Source organism: Calidris pugnax, unplaced genomic scaffold (assembly GCF_001431845.1).
Source record: "Calidris pugnax isolate Ruff unplaced genomic scaffold, ASM143184v1 scaffold27, whole genome shotgun sequence".
Taxonomy (NCBI): Eukaryota; Metazoa; Chordata; class Aves; order Charadriiformes; family Scolopacidae; genus Calidris; species Calidris pugnax.
This window is the reverse complement of record NW_015090893.1, coordinates 20,010,733-20,030,466: the sequence shown is the minus strand read 5'-3', so window position 1 is coordinate 20,030,466 and position 19,734 is coordinate 20,010,733. Positions and strand designations below refer to the sequence as shown.

At 49.3% G+C, this 19,734-nt stretch overlaps 2 protein-coding genes and 1 long non-coding RNA gene across 9 annotated transcripts; all 3 read right to left on the bottom strand.

The window, feature by feature from the left end:
- Window positions 1-1,677: 1,677 nt before the first annotated feature.
- LOC106891340 lies at window positions 1,678-9,557 on the bottom strand. The gene is made up of 4 exons (XM_014947791.1): window positions 9,263-9,557; window positions 8,804-8,968; window positions 4,984-5,079; window positions 1,678-4,456 (listed from the first exon to the last, which is right to left on the bottom strand). Exons 1-4 carry the CDS (start codon window positions 9,555-9,557, stop codon window positions 4,350-4,352), a joined length of 663 nt encoding a protein of 220 aa, XP_014803277.1. The 3' UTR covers window positions 1,678-4,349.
- A 2,289-nt stretch (window positions 9,558-11,846) lies between these two features.
- On the bottom strand, window positions 11,847-14,865 carry LOC106891363. Of its 7 annotated transcripts, XR_001412670.1 has the most exons (7): window positions 14,725-14,865; window positions 14,266-14,574; window positions 14,097-14,155; window positions 13,898-13,979; window positions 13,679-13,768; window positions 13,120-13,180; window positions 11,847-12,494 (listed from the first exon to the last, which is right to left on the bottom strand). It is a non-coding gene; the product is annotated as an uncharacterized LOC106891363 (long non-coding RNA). The 7 variants fall into 7 exon arrangements; XR_001412669.1 differs by having other exon boundaries at window positions 13,679-13,979; XR_001412671.1 differs by lacking the exon at window positions 13,898-13,979.
- Window positions 14,866-16,371: 1,506 nt separating this feature from the next.
- On the bottom strand, window positions 16,372-19,723 carry EGR1 (early growth response 1). Its single transcript, XM_014948232.1, has 2 exons — window positions 19,352-19,723; window positions 16,372-19,057 (listed from the first exon to the last, which is right to left on the bottom strand). The coding sequence occupies exons 1-2, from the start codon at window positions 19,584-19,586 to the stop codon at window positions 17,760-17,762; spliced, it is 1,533 nt and encodes a 510-aa protein (XP_014803718.1). The 5' UTR covers window positions 19,587-19,723; the 3' UTR covers window positions 16,372-17,759.
- Between the last annotated feature and the right edge of the window lie 11 nt (window positions 19,724-19,734).

The following is a 19,734-nucleotide window of genomic DNA, read 5'->3' as shown; positions in this document are numbered from 1 at the left end:
GGGGGGGGGGGAGGGGGGAAACGACGATTCAGGAAGGTCTCACAAATTCAGGGAGGGATCCCCAGGTGTCTGGGGGGGATCTCCATAAGGGGATCCAGCCATCCCAGGGTGATGTTCAGAGGGAAAGGGGAGGGGAGGATGTTTTGGGGAGGCCCAAAAATTCTAGGGGGGGGTCGCAGGTGTCTGGGGGGGCTCAGCTGCCTGGGAGATGGGTCCCAAGGAGAGGATCCAACCATTCAGAGGTGACCCCAGGAAGGGACCCAGAGATTCTGTGATGGGGGGATGGTGTTTGGGGAGCCCCAAAATTCGAGGGGGGGTCACAGAAAAACAGGGGGGGTCCAAGTGCCTCTGTGGGGTCCCCAGGTGTCTGAGGGGGAGGTCCCAAGGAGGGGAGCCAAATGTTCAGAGGAGGTGGCGGCAGGGGGGAGGTGTTTGGGGAGCCCTTAAAATCCAGATGGGGGGGTCGTAGAAAATCAGGGTAAATGAGATAACGTCAATCCCCCCATTTTGCATGCTGAAGTTAGTGCAGCAGTAGTAGAAGCTACCAACATATACACAAAATACTCGCTGAGGTAATTATACAGGCAAGGCCTAATAAGTTTTAAATTGATTAATGATGAATGGCAAGTTCTATTTTACACATTTTTTCTCCTCTTTTCTCTCACTACAGTATCTTTTAATAGCATCCAAGTTCTACTACACCAAGAAATAACAACATTAAAAAAAAAAAATCTACTTTAACAGGTATTGGAAACATGCTTTCAAAATACAAAGACTTTTAAAAGGTCAATCTGTGCAGTCAAAAGCTATCCATGCACAGAACAACAAATGCAACCTATCATTTAAGACATATTTATTACCAGAAAGCGTGATGGGCAGTTTTACTGCATATTCCTGAAATATTTTGCTTTGCAGCAGTATATTTAAAGCATTTAAACCCAAATTGTGAATGCACCTCATAAGATTATCATATGTTATTTTTTTTATTTAGCTAGCATCTCATCTTATTTATACCTCAGCTTCTCTGTGACGTTGCAGTTTTGCAATCAGGTCTTTCAAAGATGAAACGGTGCTTTGGAAAGCTTTTCTTTCCTCAAGCCAAGACCCTGGCTCTTGCTTAAGATGTGGCATCTCTTTCTCACCACATGAAAATTCAGTGAGAGACAGCACCCGTGTGCCTTCATGGTGGACTGCTCTCAGCCAACCCAACAAGAGAGACAAAAAGAAATCAGTAGGGCCAGTCCTAACAGCAACAACAACGATCATCATCTTACTTCATGAATATTGGAGTACTGATACTTGTGAATTGATCGGCATGAGGAAGCTATTGCTGCGTCCTCAAAGACAGAAGCGTCACCCAGTTCTATATCTGCCAAACAGCAAAACTTATTCAAGAGATGGATTTTTCTTCAGTTTCAAATGAAAATTCCCAAAGTTCATCTGTCAAATCAAATTTTAAAGGGGTCACTGATGAAAACCCACATTTAAAAACAAAGTCCTGGTAAGCTTCCAGGTGAGCTTTGCAATTCACTTTTTCAAGTTACTATTAAGATAGGGCTTTGCTGCAAAAGGCTTGCTTTTTTTTTTTAAAATGTAATTAAAAGCACGATACCCTTACTGTTCATAATAAACACATTTGTTTCCTGTCCTAATATGGATGTAAATTATACACCTATAAAAACAGAATCTTCAAAATTGTGTAATATGTGATCATTACATTATCACCAATACACAATAACTATACAAAATTATAATTAACAATAGTGCTATTTCTCATAATAGAAGAACAAATCATTAAGATGAATTATACCCGAATACTGGTTATTTTTTTCAGGGCAAGTAATGCAACCTTATTATACTGTGGTCATCGTATAAAGCAGACCTGTTCTGGATTCCTGAAGCATGATCCTTCCTAAATCAAATTCACGGTTTTGTTATTATTCGCTGAGGTTCATTATAACCACATGCCACACGTAAACCCTCAAATGATCCATCTCAGTCAGACATCTGTTTCAGGGGATTCAAGATGTCCTAGTAGACTATTACTCTAAATGTTCAACCAGCTATGGAAGGGTAAACAGAACTTCTCATCTGACCTTAAGGAATAATATTTGTTTTGGGGACAAAGGTTATGATTAATACATTTTCATGTTTAAAATATTCACAATGCAAAAGATCCAGTTTTCCAAAAACTGAAAAGATCCAATTTTCTTTCTAAAAAAAATCCAAGACCTGTGCTCTGTTTCTTCTGGAATTTCTATCAATGCAAAATAAGCAGTATTTCTGTTGAAATCAAATGGATTCTTTCTGTATAAAACAGAAGGAAGCCAGAAGGTGAGGTTCATTATCACAAGTACACAGAATTGAAAAGTGACAGAAAGCTACAGGTGTTAAATCTAGTGAATAAGAGAGAGAGGAATCTGCTTCTTTCCTTCTTGCTCTACATTTCTAGTAACCCACAATGTTTTCTTTGCACATCCACCATGCTTCAATCCAGATTAAAGATGTTGCCAACATTGGTATGATGACCAAGTATTTACACATGCCCATGGGGCACATGAGTTTGCTAAAAAAACCCTGTAAAATCCAACATGATCCCGAAGGTGGAACCGGCCTGCCCGGCACACACTAGCATTGTGCTGAAGAGTAACCCGCTTCCTTTACCTGCCCAAAGGGGACTGCTCCTGAACAGCCCTCTTCCCTTCTTTAACTTAAAAAACCCTCCCTAAAACTACCTTGGCTCCTCTCCAGTACCAGTCCCTCAGCTTTCAGAGAGCCAGGGGTCTGAATTCATCCTTGACAAAAACCACAACAAACAGCTAACCCGTAATTCCGTGGCTCCCCACCCACAGCTCCAGCCTTTGGCTGCCGGGCACCTGCACCCCCTTCCTTGTCCCCCTCTGAGACCTCACCAGGGTGAGCAGCGGTGACCGCTCTCAGCCCGCTTCCCTCCACCTGGGGACCATAACCACTTACCAGTGGGCAGGGCTTCCTGCTCGCAGCCCAGGCAGCCACAGACATTGCCTCGGCACCAAAAACCTGTGGTTTTCACCCTGCAACCGGCCCCAGGGACGCCACAGCGCTCTGCATGTGGCCCTGGGGGCGACAGCAGTAAGTCTGCCGGGGCCCAGGAAGGCAGGTGGGGGTGCCACCTTCTCCACCACAGAAACATCAGGGAGTTTTGTGTCCCTGCAGGAAAATGGGGGTGGGTTTTTTTCCTCCTCTCCCACTGCACAGAATCTAGCTTGCCGGAGCGGGAGGGGAAACGGGGGAAGGGGCAGCTTCTGAAAGTGCCTGGATGCCTTCAAGAGAGATTAGAGGGAAGGGCCAGTTCTGAAATCCCTTCTAGCAATAGGCTTCCTTTGCCACTTAGAACCATCTACAGCACAGGCACTTAAGACCTCTGCGTTTATTTATACCTGTATAAGACTTAGGGAAAATGTACTCTCTTGTTACACTTCAATAGAAGATCCGTTTAGGCTTCGACTTACACATTAACACTCATTATGTAGAATATCTACTTAAACTATCTCCTTAGACATCTATTGTGACACAAATATCTTTTTATAAATAGGATTTTATATATTTTTATATAAGATCTTTTTTACAATATAGAATCACAGAATCATAGAATCCATACAGAGTTTTGTTCTTAACTCCTTTTATATACATAAATATTTTTCCATCTCTAGATAAATGAGAGATTGTTCTCTATTTCAATACTTCACACTCATATTTACAGGCTTCATTATTTTTTAACCCCCTCCATGATTTTTCAGATATTTTGCAGCTGTGACCTACCTCTTTTAGGGGGGAACCCCATGTCACCCCACATCCCCAACTCACCTGCTCCTCTGCTGCATCATCACCCCCTTTGGTGACACTGGGATGGCCCCAAATACCCCTCATTTTTATTCACCACAAAAAACACCAAACGCCCAGACCCGGGGCTGGCCCCTTCCCCTCACGTGGCTCCACCACTGGCCGCAAACCCAGGCTGGGGCAGCTATCAAGCAGCACAAGACGTGGACAATGAGGCACCTGCAAAACAAACAACAAAGCCCAACTGGAGTTCAGCATCATCAAACAAAAGAGCACCCAAGAGAGTAGGGCAATGCCCTCCGACCAATGGACAGGACAGGAGCCGAGCGACAGAAGGATCCCGAGGAAACAGCTCCACTCTAAAAACAGCACAGCCCACCAAAGCCGGAGCCATCCCGACGCTTCTGGTCCCTCTTCAGACTGACCAATGCCGCCTGGAACACCTTCTCAGCCTAACAGTGAACCTCTGGCTGGTGCAGGGAAATGCCTGGCCCCTTCCTCCCAGCGCGGTGCAGGGAGATCACCCTTCAAGGGGCAGGACCAGGCTGTGCCGTGACCAGAATGACGCTGAGGGACCCAGCGCTGCCGCTACAGCCCTGGTGCTGCTGCTGCTCCTCTCGCTTGGTCAATGCGGCTGAAAGGGAAAGGTAAAACCTTGAGAAATACAGGGAGCAACAAAGAAAAAAGTTCAATCATTCACTTTATGCTGAAAAGGTGTCTGTCTCTATATACATTCAATAAAAATACTTTTACCATAAAAGTGTCTGCCTTTGGCACTAATTGAGCTTGCACAGCTGTGCACTGATACCATCGCACTGTCCATCTCCAAAACACACAGTTATCATTTGACTAAGGAGTTTTTTTGTGCGCTACCCAATGAGGAGTAGTTTTTGACTACTTCTATAAGATGTTGTAAGAAGCTTATATCATGAAAATAAAGTCTGCTTCTTCTGAGTATCTGCATTCTAACAAACAGTTTCTTCCCTCTTTTAGTACAAAATTATTTTCACGGTATCATCTAACTAGTAATCGCCCAGAAAGAGAAGATTATGCTTTCAGGAAAAGAAAATAAGCAGAGGGAAGTAAGCTTTGCGTGGGCATAACATGCTCCAGAACAGACCCTATTTATGTTAAAAATGCAGATGCACATCGCAGACGTACCTTGTACTCGCAGAGCGCCCCAGATCCTCTCCATCTGTACTGTGCTGTCGCAGCAGAAGAAAGGGCGACCCCGGAGAAACAGTGGCAGTTGACATTCTGCCGAGAAAGGAAAAAACCCTTTAGCATAAAGCTGGGCAGGAATCTAAACCTTCCTTCTTTTGTGACGGTTTGCAAAGACCACAGCCAAGTGGAGGAAAAACTATTTGGCATCATCTCTGGCACAGCTGTGGATATGGGCCACTAGAACTTTTGCATTTTTAAGACAATCCTGCCTTTTTTTGACTCACTGGCAGCTTCAGTTTCACTAGAGCCACTTTCCCAGATACACACAGGTAACAGGCACAGATGCCTGCCTACCTACCTTTTCTCAAGCCTACATAGAGCCAAGGCTTCCTCACCCTATACATCCCAAGTTGATTATTGTTGTTAAAAGGTACAGCAATCCACCTGTCTTTGTAAACTGCCTCCTTGCAAAAAAGGAATTATTTTTCCAGGCTGTTTCTCCCAACAGTCAAGAACTTTCCAAACTGCTGTCACACCACCAAACCTGCTCAGGGTCCTTCCCAGCTTTTGACTGCCCTGGGATTTACCAGGCACACGCTAGGTTCTGTCCCCCGACAGCCAAAGCAGGGCAGCTCCCAGAGCAAAGCGCAGCTCCGCAGGTGCCCACGCACACCCTGCTGTTTGATGGGGAGCCCCTGAGCACCCCCACAAGCACAGCCACAGGCCCAAGGGCAGCTTTACCCGCACCCATTTCAGAGGATGTGGCTTCTGGAGCTGTAAGCTGAACACCCCATCTTGACACCATCAGGATTGATCCATGACGAGAGATCCACAAAAACCCAGTAACACCAATTGCAAACGTGCAGCAGCTGCTTCAGAGATAGCTAGACCAGGAACAAGAGAGAAAAATAAAACAGCTTCACCTGCTGCACAGGAAAGCAGCAGAAGGAAAAAAGGGTCAATGTTCATAGCCCTGACAGAAAACAGGTATTCTCCTTCCATTCCTAAACCCATCTGTCAGGTCTAAATATCACAGTCCTACTGCGTCCAGACCTAGAGCAGTGAACAACAGCCCTGCCGCCAGACATTTATGGAGCAGGACACATAGATAGAGGGACAGGTTGTAACACACACAACCCTGAACTTTTTATCAAAAACAGCCACTTGGAACACACTGTCAAACAGTATTTGGCAATTAAACTTTGATGTGTTTAACACACACAATATTTTGGGAACTTGTGATTTGCTTCCTGCTATTATTGTTGTTGTTCTTTCACAAATTCTACCTGTAGGCAAGTTGCTCACTACTGCTTCAAGCATTTACCTTCTTGCTATTACTAGCACATTTCCACAGGCAACTCACTTAACTACTCTGCTAAAATGATCCAAATGAAAGTTACAGCCATGAAAGAAGAGTGAAAAAGAAAAGGCAAGGTCAGGCAACAAAGCAGCTCTGCAGGCTGCTGCCTGCAGTCAACCTAGCACCCTGTTTTGGAAACCACACACCCACACCTACAAAACAAAGAGACAAAAACCCCAGCACCTGGCCTCTTTTTTGTCTTCAGGAGCTCATCCCTGTCTCAACACACTGCCTCGTCAGAGCAGGAAGCGCAGACAATCTGTATCCTGAGAACACCTGCATGGGATTAACGCATGTCCAGAAGTAGTCCCCATCTCCAAGAACATGTCACTTTTGTGCTTTTAACAATCATAACTCGATGGTAGTCACTGGCACATCTGGGAGGAAGCTCATTAACTTTTAAACGTATCCTCTCTTTGGGGAAAAAAAAACAAACGTGTTAGAGACTGAAAACAAATGAATCAGATCTCCCACCCACAAGGGAGCTGTGGAGGTGTTAACAATAGTGAAGACCAACAGCAGCAACATGGGCTGAAATTTGGCTTTTGCTCTGATTGCATCCTTAAGAGACCCTCCAAATCTACACATCAGTCCTACGAAGGACTGGTTCTTTCCTGGAACGAAAAACTATTTTTATTTAAAAGTCCTAGACTGAAGGCTCCATGCAACAATGTGGACGGAGCCATAGAAAAACACGCCATTGCTACTTGAATTTAAAAAAACAAAAAAACACACACAAAAAAACCCCTCAACAACAACAACAAAAAAAGAATATAAATCAAGTGACATCCATTTCCATTGTGTTTCATTCACTACATTTCTACTGGCATCCAGGTGCTCAAAAATCAACTACACTGACACCACATACTAATAAAAATTGAGTTATGAATCCAAAATAAAAGGCTGTTTCCAGGTTGCCCATAAAATTAGTAGGAACAAACAGAAGAGAAACACTTGAGCCCAAAGAAGGTAACGGGCAGCTCTTCATTTAGCAGAGGTGAAAGTTTGTTCTTTTACCCCATTCCTAACTACCAAGGGCCTGATTCAGGCAGGAGGCATGCTCCGTTAACTGCAATTCTTCATCAGCTTTTCCCCACTGGCAGCAAATTGGCCTTTTGTGTGGGTTGGACATGGAGACTGTAGCATGCCTGAACTCGCTAATGTTTCTTGCCACTCCCCCAGCCCCACAGGTGCAGTTACCTGAGCAGCAAGTGGAATCAGCCCTGCAGGACTTCATTCCTGCCCCACAGAAGGTGACCCAGGGAAAAGAAGATAAATGACCCTGTTTGTCACAGTCAGCCAACAGATGCTCCAGCTCATGGCAGCTCCTGCTCCCTACCGATGCCGACAGCCGGAGGCCGACAGCCTTGCCTCCGGCTAATACACACTCCAGGCAGCAGGCACTCCGTCTCACTGCTCCTCCTGCTTGCTGCAGCTCTGCCTAATCCAAGCCCCGACTCTGCACCAGTCCATTTCAGTTCCTTCTCTCCACAAGTTCCAGCTGTTTACACTGCTCTGGCCTTTTGACAACAATGTCAGTCAATCACCATCAGATTTCGAGCATGGCAATTAAACATCACTACTGTAGGTGGTATAAACGTTAACTAGTTTGTACAACTAATTACTTAATGACTACCCTAAGCAATGCACAAAGAAGAGCTAGACTCAAACAGGTCGTGCAGAGTCTGAAAAGTCTCCCCCCCCCCCCCCAGACCACCTCAGAGTTCAGCTGGGTGTGTCCCAGCGTCTCGAACTTTGGGGTCCAACTGGACCAGATCCCCCACCTCCAGGGAGGCTCCACGCACCCTGCCCACCCACTTCTTTCCCCTGCAGCCCCAAATGTCCTCCTGCCCCCCCCTCTGCAAAACGGGCTAAACTGGCTTCTGCTCTTGGCCCCCAAACCGGCTCATCTAGTGCCCCTTTTTGAGCTCCAAAGCCCAGCTGCTGAGCCTCTTCTCAAGTCCCAAAACAGCCAGATTGAGCTGTTCCAGAACCCAAAGCTACACAACTCTGTTTCTGAGCCCCAAAACCAGCCACACAAGGCTGTTTGCCAGCCCCGGGGGCAGAAGGCCTCGTCTCCGTGTGGGGCCACAAACCAGCACAACCTCTTTGCAGCCCCCCTGGGGGGTGCCGAGGGGTGGGGTGGAGCACAGCCTCCCCACAGCAAGGCACCCCTAGGGCCCCACGGACAGTGTGGGGAAGCACTGGGAAACTGCGGAGAGCCCAGCCCCCCCCTCTCTGCGGGGCAGCACCAGTACGGCCCAGGTACCGCTTTATTATCGCCGTTCCGGGCTTTATTTCTCCTGCATCACCAGCACCGCACCCCAATCCCCCCAAGCCGAGGGGACCCCGCGGGGAACCGGGCCCATATGCCCCCCTCCAACCCTACAATACCCCGCCTCAGGTCCCGCCGTTCCCCGAGCCCCCCTCAGGCCGCCCTCAAGCCCCCCGGCTCACCTTGACGCGGTCCGGCTGCCTCACGACGTACTCGTGGCAGTCCCGCGGGTCCGACCCGGTCGAGGACCCGGCCCGGTCGAGGACCCGTCCCCTGGACCCTGCTTTCTTCCCGGGCCGTGCAGCTGCGATTTCGTACTGGCCGCCATTTTCTCCCGAGCCCCTCCGCTTCCGGAGCACCCCACCCCACCCCACCCTGCCCACGCCGAGCGCCGCATTGACCGCCGCCCCCTTCCCTGAGAAGCCACGCTCCAGTGTTCCGAAGCAGCCGTCAATCCTCACCACGCCCCACCCCGGCAAGGCGATGCAACCAATCAGAGCGCGGCTCCCGCGCGCTGATTGGCCCACCCTTCCGTCCGGAGGCCGTTGCCTTGCTGAAGACCCCCCGAGGCGGGCAGCAGGACCGTGGACGTGGCAACGGGGCCGTGCGGCCGGACCTGATGGCAGGGAATTGACCCATACCCGACTTTTTCTCCTTAAACACTTTATAGATTTGTGTGCGACAGCACAAAGTAAACCCGTTGCGCGGCCTGCGCCCCCCGCAGCTCTCCCTGGGGTCAGGAACTTCGTGGGCAGGCGGGGCTTCTGCAGCTCGGAGCAGCAGCCGCTGCGACTGTGTGTGGGCCGGCACCTGCGCGGCCGGGTGGGGCGGGGCCGAGCCGGGCCGGGATGCGCATGCGCGACTCCCCACCTGCAGTACCGGTCTTTGGCCGCCGGGCGACAGCACACCCTTAATTATCCCCCTCTGAGCCCCCATTACGGTGATGAGCAGTGACCGCTCTCAGCCCGATTTATTCCACTCAGGACCCGTGAACACCGGCGTGCAGGGCTTCCATCCCGCTGCCCTATCCCTGCTCACAGCCCAGTCAGCGACAGCCATCGCCTCTGCAACAAAAACCTGCGAAACAGAGGTTTTCGCCCTGCGATCAGCCCCAGGGACGCTGCATCGCTCCGCGCGTGGCACCAGGGCCAAGGCGCCGACAGCAGCGAGTCCGCCGGGGACCAGGAAGGGAGCCGCGGGTGACGCCTTATCCACAACATAACTTTGTTGATTTTTGCTTTCAGGCATGAAAATGGGGTTTTCTCCTTTCCAGCTGCACAAATCGAGGTGTATTTAGCTTTCTCGGGAGCCCCAAACTGGGAACTTTAGTCCCCCAAAATTAGAGGGCTTTCCCCAGCGCAGACCCAGAATCGAGGGGTTGGGGTATTTTTGTGCCATGGCAGCAGCTCCCGCACGGTTTTCACAGCCCCGCGGGGGAAAGTCCCCGTTTGACGGGTAACGGCCCCAGATTGGGAGGGGAAAAGGAAAAAGGGAAAGGAGCAGCTTTTGAAAGTGCTTTTTCATCTTCAAGACAGATTGGGGGGAAGGGGGTTGGCAAGTTTATTTATCCTTTCTATAAATAGACTTTCTTTGCATTTTAGAAACCCTGTATAGCATAGACATTTACACTTGCTGTATCTGTTTACACACATATATACACACGCTTAGAGAATACATATTATCTATTTACACTTATATAGAATATCTGTTAACAGATCTATTTAGACATATATTAACACTTATTATATGGAACATATAATTACACTAGCTATCTGTTTTGACATATATTTTGACACGTTAATATCTCTTTATAAAGAAATCTTTTAAAAATCTTTTCATATTCCAAACTCCTTTATATAATATAGAATCATAGACTACTTAGAGATATGTCATCCCAGTCTTCAAAAGGGGCAAGAAGGAGAACTGGGAAACTACAGGTCAGTCAGCCTCACCTCCATCCCTGGAAAGATGATGGAACAACTCGTTCTGGGCATCATCTCAAAGCATATGGAAGAAAAGAAAGCTATCAGAAGTAGTCAACATGGATTCACCAAGGGGAAATCATGTCCGACTAACCTGATAGCCTTCTATGATGGCATGACTGGTTGAAAAGATGAGTGGAGGGCGGTGGATGTTGTCTACCTTGATTTCAGCAAAGCTTTTGACACAGTCTCCCACAGCATCGTCATAGGTAAGCTCAGGAAGTGTGCATTAGAGGAATAGACAGCGAGATGGATTGAAAACTGGCTGAAAGACAGAGGTCAGAGGGTTGTTATTAGGGTCACAGAATCTAGTTGGAGGTCTGTAACAAGTGGAGTCCCCCAGGGGTCAGTAATGGGTCCAGTCCTCTTCAATATATTCATCAATGACCTGGATGAGGGGATGGAGTGTACCCTCAGCAAGTTTACTGACGATACAAAACTGGAAGGGGTCGTTGACATGCCAGAGGGCTGTGCTGCCATGCAGAGAGACCTGGACAGGCTGGAGAGTTGGGCAGAAAGTAACCTGATGTACTTCAATAAATGCAAGTGTAGGTCCTGCACTTGGGGAAGAAATAACCCCATGCACCAGTACAGGTTGGGGGCTGACTTGCTGGAGAGCACCTCTCAGGAGAATGACCTTGGAGTCCTGGCGGACAATAAGATGACCATGAGCCAACAATGTGCCCTTGTGGCCGAGAATGGCATCCTGGAGCGCATCAGGAAGAATGTGACCAGCAGGTTGAGAGAGGCTATGCTGCCCCTCTACTCTGCCCTGGTGAGGCCCCATCTGGAGTAGTGTGTCCAGTTCTGGGCTCCCCAGTTCAAGAGGGACAGGCAGCTGCTGGAGAGGGTACAGCAGAGGGCTACAAAGATCATCAGGGGCCTGAAGCATCTCCCTTACGAGGAGGGCTGAGGGTCTTGGGTCTTTTTAGTCTAGAGAAGACGGAGCTGTGGGTGTCAAGACGATGGGGCCAGTCTTTTTGCAGTGGTGCCCACGGATAGGACAAGAGGAAATGGGCACAAACTTGAACGTAAGTTCCACCTAAACATGAGGAGGAACTTCTTTCCTGTGAGGGTGGCAGAGCCCTGGAAGAGGCTGCCCAGAGAGGTGGTGGAGTTTCCTTCTCTGGAGACATTCCAAACCCACCTGGACACGTTCCTGTGCGACCTGCTCTGTGTGGACCTGCTTTGGCAGTGGGGTTGGACTAGATGATCTCCAGAGGTCCCTTCCAACCCCATGTGATTCTGTGATATAAATTTTTATTTTGAACTCCTTTACACACATAAACGCATATTATTTTTCAATATATATGAAAACAAGAGATTGTTCTCCATTTCAGTGCCTCACACCCACATTTACAGGTTTTAACATTTTTTAACCACCACCCCCAACCCCAAATTTTCAGATATTTCGGGGCTGTGACCTCCCTCTTTTGGGGGGGAACCCCACGTAACCCCGACATCCCCCACTCACCTGCTTCTGTGCCACATCATCGCTCTCCCAGTGACTTTGAGGTGCCCCAAATGACATCATCAATCATCACCCACCCAGACACACACTTTTTTTTTTATTCACCCCAAAAAATGAACAAAAGGACCAGACCCCCAGGGCTGGCCCCTTCCCCTCAGACGGCTCCACCACCAGCTGCCAGCCTGAACTGGGGCATCTATTGAGCAGCACGACACATATACAACAAGACACCTGGAAAACAAAAATCCCCAATTATAGTTCAGCAAAATAGAAAAACAGAATCAACGCTGATGGACCCACAGCTACACAACAAGGAGGGACATCTGGCCAGCTGTACTGCCCAAGAGAGATGCTACTGGGCTGCCAGGGAAACGCACCGCTGAAGGCCAGATGGAAATGAAGTACTTCAGAGCACTCCATCTAAATGTCAGAAAAAAAAAAGAAAAAAAAAAAAAAACCAAAACCTGTTACATACAGTCACCTCTCTTAAAATACATACAATAAGTATCTAACTGCTTAAGTACACCTAATAAATGGTATGCTACAGCTATTTGGCAGTTGCACTTTAAACACTGCAAGTCAGTTTGTAATTTATACAATTTTGACCTTTTAAAAAAAGATTCATTTAGCATAGATAATTCAGCAAGACAAGAGATCCCCAAATGTTTTGGGGGGGTGGAGGGAGGGGGCAGAAATCAAATCCCAGGTGCCACAACCCATCCGGCTACCAAAAAGGATTAGCAGACTGGCAAATGCTTTTGGCTGTGCTGAACACGCAGAGGAACACAGTTTTATGATATCTTGACTGTTACAACTGAGAACCCAAAGACTGGCAAAGAAGTGCAAAGAGAGAGCAAAGCCTTGTTGCTGATGACTTCTACTGCCGAGTACATCATCTCTGAAGATCTGCTCTCATGGCAAGTTCATAGTATGCAACTGCTTTGAATGAGAAACTTTTCCATTCCAGAAATTCTCCTTCCAACTGATGTCAAAATGACATGCTGTACGTTATTGAAAAAGGACATTATTGGAAGTCATAACTCACAAAAGCCACATCAGGACTCGTCGTCACTAGTTACGAGGCTGCTGATGCTTCATGGCAAAGCCTAGAAAACACACAAAAGCGACACTGGTTTGTCCCTTTTTGTCCATGTGTCTTCTTTGATCTTGATTGCTTTTAGGACAGATACCAGTATCCCAGTAAGGTTTTTGAGTACTACCATAAGATCTTTTTAAAATTTATTGACTGAAAAAGCATAAAGCTTTTATCATGAAACAAGGTCTGCTTCCTCTGAACACCTGAACTCTAACTAACAGTTTTTTCCTTCTTTTAGTAAAAAATTATTTTCACAGTATCATTTAATAGATAGCATGCCAAAATATAGGATTATGCTTTCAGGAAGAAAAAATAAACAGAGGGAAATAAGCTTTGCACGGGCAGAACATGCTCTAAACAGAGTTTATTTTATTTTTAGTATTTTGTTAAAATATTTCATAGAAGAACTATAGAAAGAGAGCTGGCACCTCCTTCCCGTTAACGTCAAAGTCCATACTACAAAGACCTTAGGAAAAATGTAGAGGCATATTGGAGACGTAGGACATACTTGCAGAGCACTCCAGATCCTTTCCATCTGTCCTGTGCTGAAGTGACAGAATAAAGGGCAACCGCAGAGGAAGAGTGGCAGTTCGACATTCTGCCAAGAGAGAAAAAAAACCCTATAGAGTGGAGGAAAAACTGTTTGGCACCATCTTTGGTACAGCTGTTGATAAAGGCCAGTAGAGCCTTTGCGTTTTTTGGACAGCCCTGCCTTTTTTTGACTCACTGGCAGCTTTAGTTCCACGGGAGCCACTTTCCCAGGAACATGCAGGTGACAGACACAGACAACTACCTCCATTTTCTTGAGCCTATGTAGAGTTAAGGTTTCGTCATCCTATATGCCCCAAGTTGAGTATTTTTGTTAAAGGATACAGGAACCCACCTGTCATTCCAAACTGCCTCCTTGCAAAAATACATGCGATTACCTGAGCAGCAAGCAGAATCAGCTGTTCAGGATTTTCTTCCCATGCCACGGAAGGTGACCCTGGGAAAAGAAAGGCAAATACATGACCCTGGTTGTCACACCCAGACAACGGGGACGAGCTGAGGGACCCCCACCCCACCTCTGCCCTCGGGAGCAGGGCCGGGATGGACCTTGCCTGCACAGAGGCCGCCTGGCGCGGGTCTCATCCCCGAGGGAAGGGGCCGGGCTCCCCGCCAGCAGGACGACCCGCCTCCTCACGGCTTGGAGCTCCGTGCTGGGGACAGCCCTGCCTGTGCCCGGCCGCTCTTCAGTCCCGCCGGGAGCACAGCCCAGGCGGGCGGCTGATGCTCCAGCCCACAGATGCTCTAATCGCAGCTCCTGCTCGTTACCGCTGCAAACAATGCAACGGACCACGCAGTGTATCACAGGGAACGCTGGGCTCTTTAAGCATGCCCGAGCTAATCTTTATCTCCTTAGTTCTAAAGGGAAATGAAAATGAAGAATCAGTGTTTCTAGCGTAATCAAAACACAGAACAGCCACCTCCGCGGGTGCGCAGCGGCTTACGGGAAGGCTCCACAGAGGAACAGCCGAGACAAACGAATGCTCCCCCCGCAGAGCTGCATCCTACCTATTTCGGAGCCGCGACTCAGCCCCTACGACAGAACCCGCAGCGGCGGCGAGGAAAGGCTCAGGAGCGCCCGCCCTCCGCCCGCCGCTCGCCCTGGCTGGAGCAAGGCCTTCCCTCACCCGCAGCCGCCTGGGCGGCCCGGTGAAGGAGGGGGTCGTCTCCGCAGCAGGCTCCCAGCAGCGCGTGAGCAGGAAGCACCTTTTTTGGGCCTCGGAAGTGCCATACAAGGCGCGGAGGAAGCGCCAAATATGGTCGGTTCCGGCCGCCGCGGGAGAGACGTTTCCGCTCGGTCGCGGCTGACGGGGGGGGGGGGGGGAATCGCCCGCCGCCGCCGCGCTCCCGGCCCCGGAGGGGTGCAGCCCACAGACAGCCGAGGGTCAGTGCGGGCGGGGAGATCCTCCGGCAGCGCCCGGGAAAGCGAGCGGCCTTTGCCTCCTTCCCCCCGGCCCAGCTTCCATCTGCCTCGCGGCCTGGCCTGCGCGGGAGGCGAGGGGTTTCCTCGGCCGGCGGGGAAACCTGCTGTTTCCCTGGGAACAGCCGCCGGGAGACCGGCTGATCTGCCCGGTTAGACTGGGAGCAAACTTCTTCAGAATCAGAAATCCTGTCTTCTTCAGACCAACGGCAAACGAAAAGATCTCGCAGAAAACGTACAGTCAGTGCTTTCTGTTTATTTTGCTGTTAGCTTTGGGAACCAGAGGTGGGGGAAAAAACGTGGTTAGCTTTACATAGTATTATTTGCTTCCTTCCTTGAAGCATCGCATTTGAAGGTCCTTCTTCATTGTCTTGTCTCCCATAAGTGGATTTCTATGGCTTCTAACATGGGTTATGTGCTTTTAGATAGTGTGAAGCCAAATATTCAGCTTGCCCAGTCAGTTTGCCTTGGCCGGAGGTCAGAGCCCCTTGGGTTGAAAAATGCTGGTGCTTTTCTCTGAAAAGGCCCATCAGGGCCAGCTGCGAAGTCACCGTTAGCAGCTTCTGACTGCACCTGGCACTGCAGCACAAACCAGCAGAGACAAAGCAGCACAGTCCCTTCCCACTTGTCCCTAACCACTGAGGACAGTCCTGCCTGAGAGGTGGCAGACTGGGATTTAACAGCTGCTCAATTCTTAGGTATCTTCCAGAATTGCTGCCATTTGCCAGGGGCAGGATGCATCCCCAAGAAGAAGGACCAGCTTGGGGGCTTCAGCAGATTCCCCCTCCTAGCCAGTGGGGTTGATACGGGCAAGCAGTAGGGCATGCTGTGCCTGACAAAGACTGCTTGCCCATTTGCACTGTGCCAAGTGCATTCATCAAGGCCTATATCTATATCCCATCTTCTCACAACCCAAAATGTTAGTAATTTGTAGAGACCCTGCCTGAAGGGGCTGGGGCCAGAACCCTCCTCTGTACCCACACCACCAGTTCTCATAGATGCAAACTCCTTGAATTTGTTCAGCAGAGAGTTCACATACCCTCTGAAATGTATTTTGAACCACCATGCAGGGAATTGTTCTTTCTGTAAATGCTGAAACGTCTGCACTCAAGACCATCAGGCCCACACACTTATGTCCCCTGTGTTGTGTCAAGGAGGACCTTGTGACAGCCCCCAGCTGAGGAGGGCTACCTTCAGTCAGCCAGCCACTTGGGTTGACCTTACTGTATTTCCAGCCTAGAAACTGCTTTATTATCTTGCCATCCAGTAAGATTTCTGACTATTTATGAACACACAGTTGAGATTCTAGTTTTCAAACATCGCTTTCAGCACTGGGAAGATTGTCTTTCTTCCGAAGACTAGCTCAGATACTTCTGGAGAAGCCAGAAAACAGGAATCGTGGCTACTTCAAAATAGCGGGTGATGGATGTAACGCAGGGATGCACACACTCCATCCATGCCTTTGCAAGCAGCTGGACTTAGGAGTGATTGATCTCCCTTCCTTTCTTTAAGAGGGTATTTCTCCAGGAGACAAGCATCACTTGTTATTTCCCAGCCACTCAAGGAGTCAGGGTTGCTGCAGCACAGTCTTCCTATGTAGCAACTTAAAGGAAAATGTAGAATTCCGCACAACTCGATATTTTATTTATTTTTTTCTGAAGGGTATTGTACACCAAATATCCCATTGGCAGGAAAGCGCATTCGATGTGTTTAAAAGCCAAACAGTCACTTTCATTTTAACAAACACAATTACAAAGTAAAAATAAACCACAAAATAATGAACCGCATGTTCATAACATACAAAAATTGCCGCCTACTCAGTAGGTAACTACAACATTCCGACTCCTGAATATATATATATATAAATTTACATTTTTGTAACAAAAATAGACTTTGAGAGGTGTGGGGTTTGGTTTGTTGTTTTTTTTTTTGCTTACATTTCGTCCCCCAGGGCTTTCTTGTGCTCCCCACCCATTCCCTGCTCTCCCTTACATTCTTTGAGTAACATCCCTTTCACTTTAAGGCAAGATGCAAAGCATCCATTCACACAAATGCATGATGTCAGCAAGGCTTCACAAAAAGGCACCAAGACTTGTAACTTTAAAAACAAAACTTCTGCCACATGTGAGTGTCTCATCGGTTGATATTTACATAGCATCATTCTAACATGCTCAAATACAGTAAGTGCTGTTCCCAAAGATGTTTGAAACTCATTACAGCTTTGTCACTGAAACAGAATTAACATTTACAAAATATGGCCCTGCAAACTCCAAATGATACAATATGGATATGCAAAGATTTTTCACATCACTAGTACCTAAAGGAAAGCAAAACCATGGCACATGTACAATTTACATCAGCTACATACTTAATCAAAAGTCCTTTCTTCCTAATAAAAGACTATTGTTTACGGGGAAAGTTATACTGAACTTATATCCACAGTCCATGCAAATTAAGTCATTCAACAGAGGTGTAAAACTTAAAACTGTGGTTGTTTCAGGCAGCTGAAGTTTAAAGAAAAGTTAAATAGCCTTGCAATGTATGGCGTTGGGGGAGTAATTGGAGACTCCATGTCTGATACTACCAATCGAAAAGGTGAGGTCTCCTGCTCCAGAAGGTAATCTCAGCAAATCTCAATTGTCCTTGGAGAAAAGGTTGATGTCATGTCTGAAAGTGCTGAGGTCACCTGTGAGCTGAAGTTGTTGGTGACCCCTGGAGATGAGAAGGAGGTGGCCACTTGGGTCTGAAAAGTGGCGGTGCCAGAGGGGTAAGTGGTTGCTATAGAAGGAGATGGGAATGTGGTGTGTGCAGGGGAGGGAAAGGAAGAGGGAGCAGGGGAGGAATACACTGTGCGCACTGGTGAAGGGTAAGTGGTAGCAATGGAGGAAGGGTAGGATGTCGTCACAGAGGATGAGTAGGCAGGAATGGGGGAAGCAGTTGAGACTGGAGCTGCCTTTTCCACTTTCTTGTCCTTCTGCCTAAGGTGGATTTTAGTGTGTCTCTTCCTCTCATCACTTCTGGCAAACTTTCTGCCACAAATGTCACAGGCAAACGGCTTCTCTCCTGTGTGCGTGCGGATGTGCGTAGTCAAGTGGTCGCTCCTACTGAAGTTCCGCATGCAAATGCGGCATTGGAAAGGTTTCTGTCCCGTGTGGATGCGTATGTGCCGTGTTAGCTCATCAGACCGTGAAAACCTCCGGTCACAGGACTCCACAGGGCAGGCATAGGGTCGCTCATGAGGAGGGGTCTTGCTGGGACGGTTTGGGTATTTCCTCATCCTGCTGGGCTTGATCAGCTGGGACTGATAGTTAGTGTTGAGGGTCTTCAGCTCCTGGGAGCCAGTCTGAGTAGCAAATGCCTTAATAGTGGACAGTGGCGTGAGGGAAGGCTGCTGTGCTCTGGTCTCAAGGGCAGAGAAGGGCTTCTGATCAGCCGGAACAAGACTGAGCTCACCCTGTTGCTGAGGGAACAGGTAATCCGGGATCATTGGCACCTGAAAGTTGCTTTTAGCAGTCGGATAAGCTGGAGGTGGATACTGGATGGGAGCTCCAGAGGGGTTGGGAAAGGACTGGGTCTGCGGTTCAGGGAAAATGTCAGAGTTGGAATTGGGAAAAGTTGGTGCAGCCGAATAGATTGGACTGTTCTCGCTGGCTTGGACAGAGCAGCTCAGAGGGGGGCTCTGCGAGGAGGAGGACGGTGACGACGAAGAAGGTGTAGAGGTGGGAGGTGCATTAGCCATGCCCACCAGCCCACTGACGAGGCTGAAGAGGGGCTCTGGCCATAAGGTGTTGCCACTGTTGGGGGCTGGCTCGAGGGAGAAGCGCCCGGTGTAAGTTATTGGTGGCAGTCGCGTGGTTTGGTTGGGATAGCTGGTTTCTGGCAGGGTTTTCTCGTTGTTCAGGGAGATCTCAGGAAAAGTGTCTGAAAAAGAGAGGAACAGCGATTACTTCCAGCAGCCACTGCAGCTGTTGCCAGTGCTTCGCGAGCCATCCCCACGCAGCGCAGCCCCAGATCCTTCCTTCTGGTTAATTAATAATTGAGCGTAACGTATCGCAGCGCCGCTGGCAGCTCTCCAGCGGCAGCCGGCCCAGAGAGCCGCTGACGCAGGCGGGAGAATCCCCCTGCGCCGCCGCCAGGAGAGCGGCGCGCTGCAGCGCGGAGCCCCCGCGGCGCACCGGGACTCCCTGCCCGCCCGGGCCAGACCAGCGCCCTTACCTGCCGCCAGGTGCTCGAAGTGCTGCTCCCCGGGCTCGCCGGCGGCGCCGAAGCCCGCGCTCTCGGGCGCCCCGGGGGGGGCGAGGAACTGCGGACCCCCGCCGCTGAGCAGCATCATCTCCTCCAGCTTGGGATAATGAGTGTCCACGGCGGGGGGCGAGTGCGGAAAGACGCCGAAGGGGTCGGAGATCTGCAGCGGGGGCAGGAGCTGCATCTCTGCCTTGGCCGCAGCCATGAGGGAGCCGGGTTGGGGTTCTGACGGCTGGTGGCGCCGCCGCCGCGGGCCCGGCGGACGGGCCGGCTGCGGCGAGGCGGCCGTCGCCTGCTGCGTGCCCCGCGCCGCGGTCGCCCCGGCGCTGCCCGCTGGAAGCGCTCGGCTCCCC

Coding starts and splice junctions, on each gene's coding strand:
- LOC106891340 (XM_014947791.1), bottom strand. CDS start 9,557: ATGGGGGCTCAGAGGGGGATAATTAAGGGTGTGCTGTCGCCCGGCGGC. Junction 5,080..8,803: donor GGCAGCCGGACCGCGTCAAG/GTGAGCCGGGGG, acceptor CTTTCTCGGCAG/AATGTCAACTGCCACTGTTT. Junction 4,457..4,983: donor GGGCGCTCTGCGAGTACAAG/GTACGTCTGCGA, acceptor TTTCCCTTTCAG/CCGCATTGACCAAGCGAGAG.
- EGR1 (XM_014948232.1), bottom strand. CDS start 19,586: ATGGCTGCGGCCAAGGCAGAGATGCAGCTCCTGCCCCCGCTGCAGATC. Junction 19,058..19,351: donor CTTCGAGCACCTGGCGGCAG/GTAAGGGCGCTG, acceptor TCTCTTTTTCAG/ACACTTTTCCTGAGATCTCC.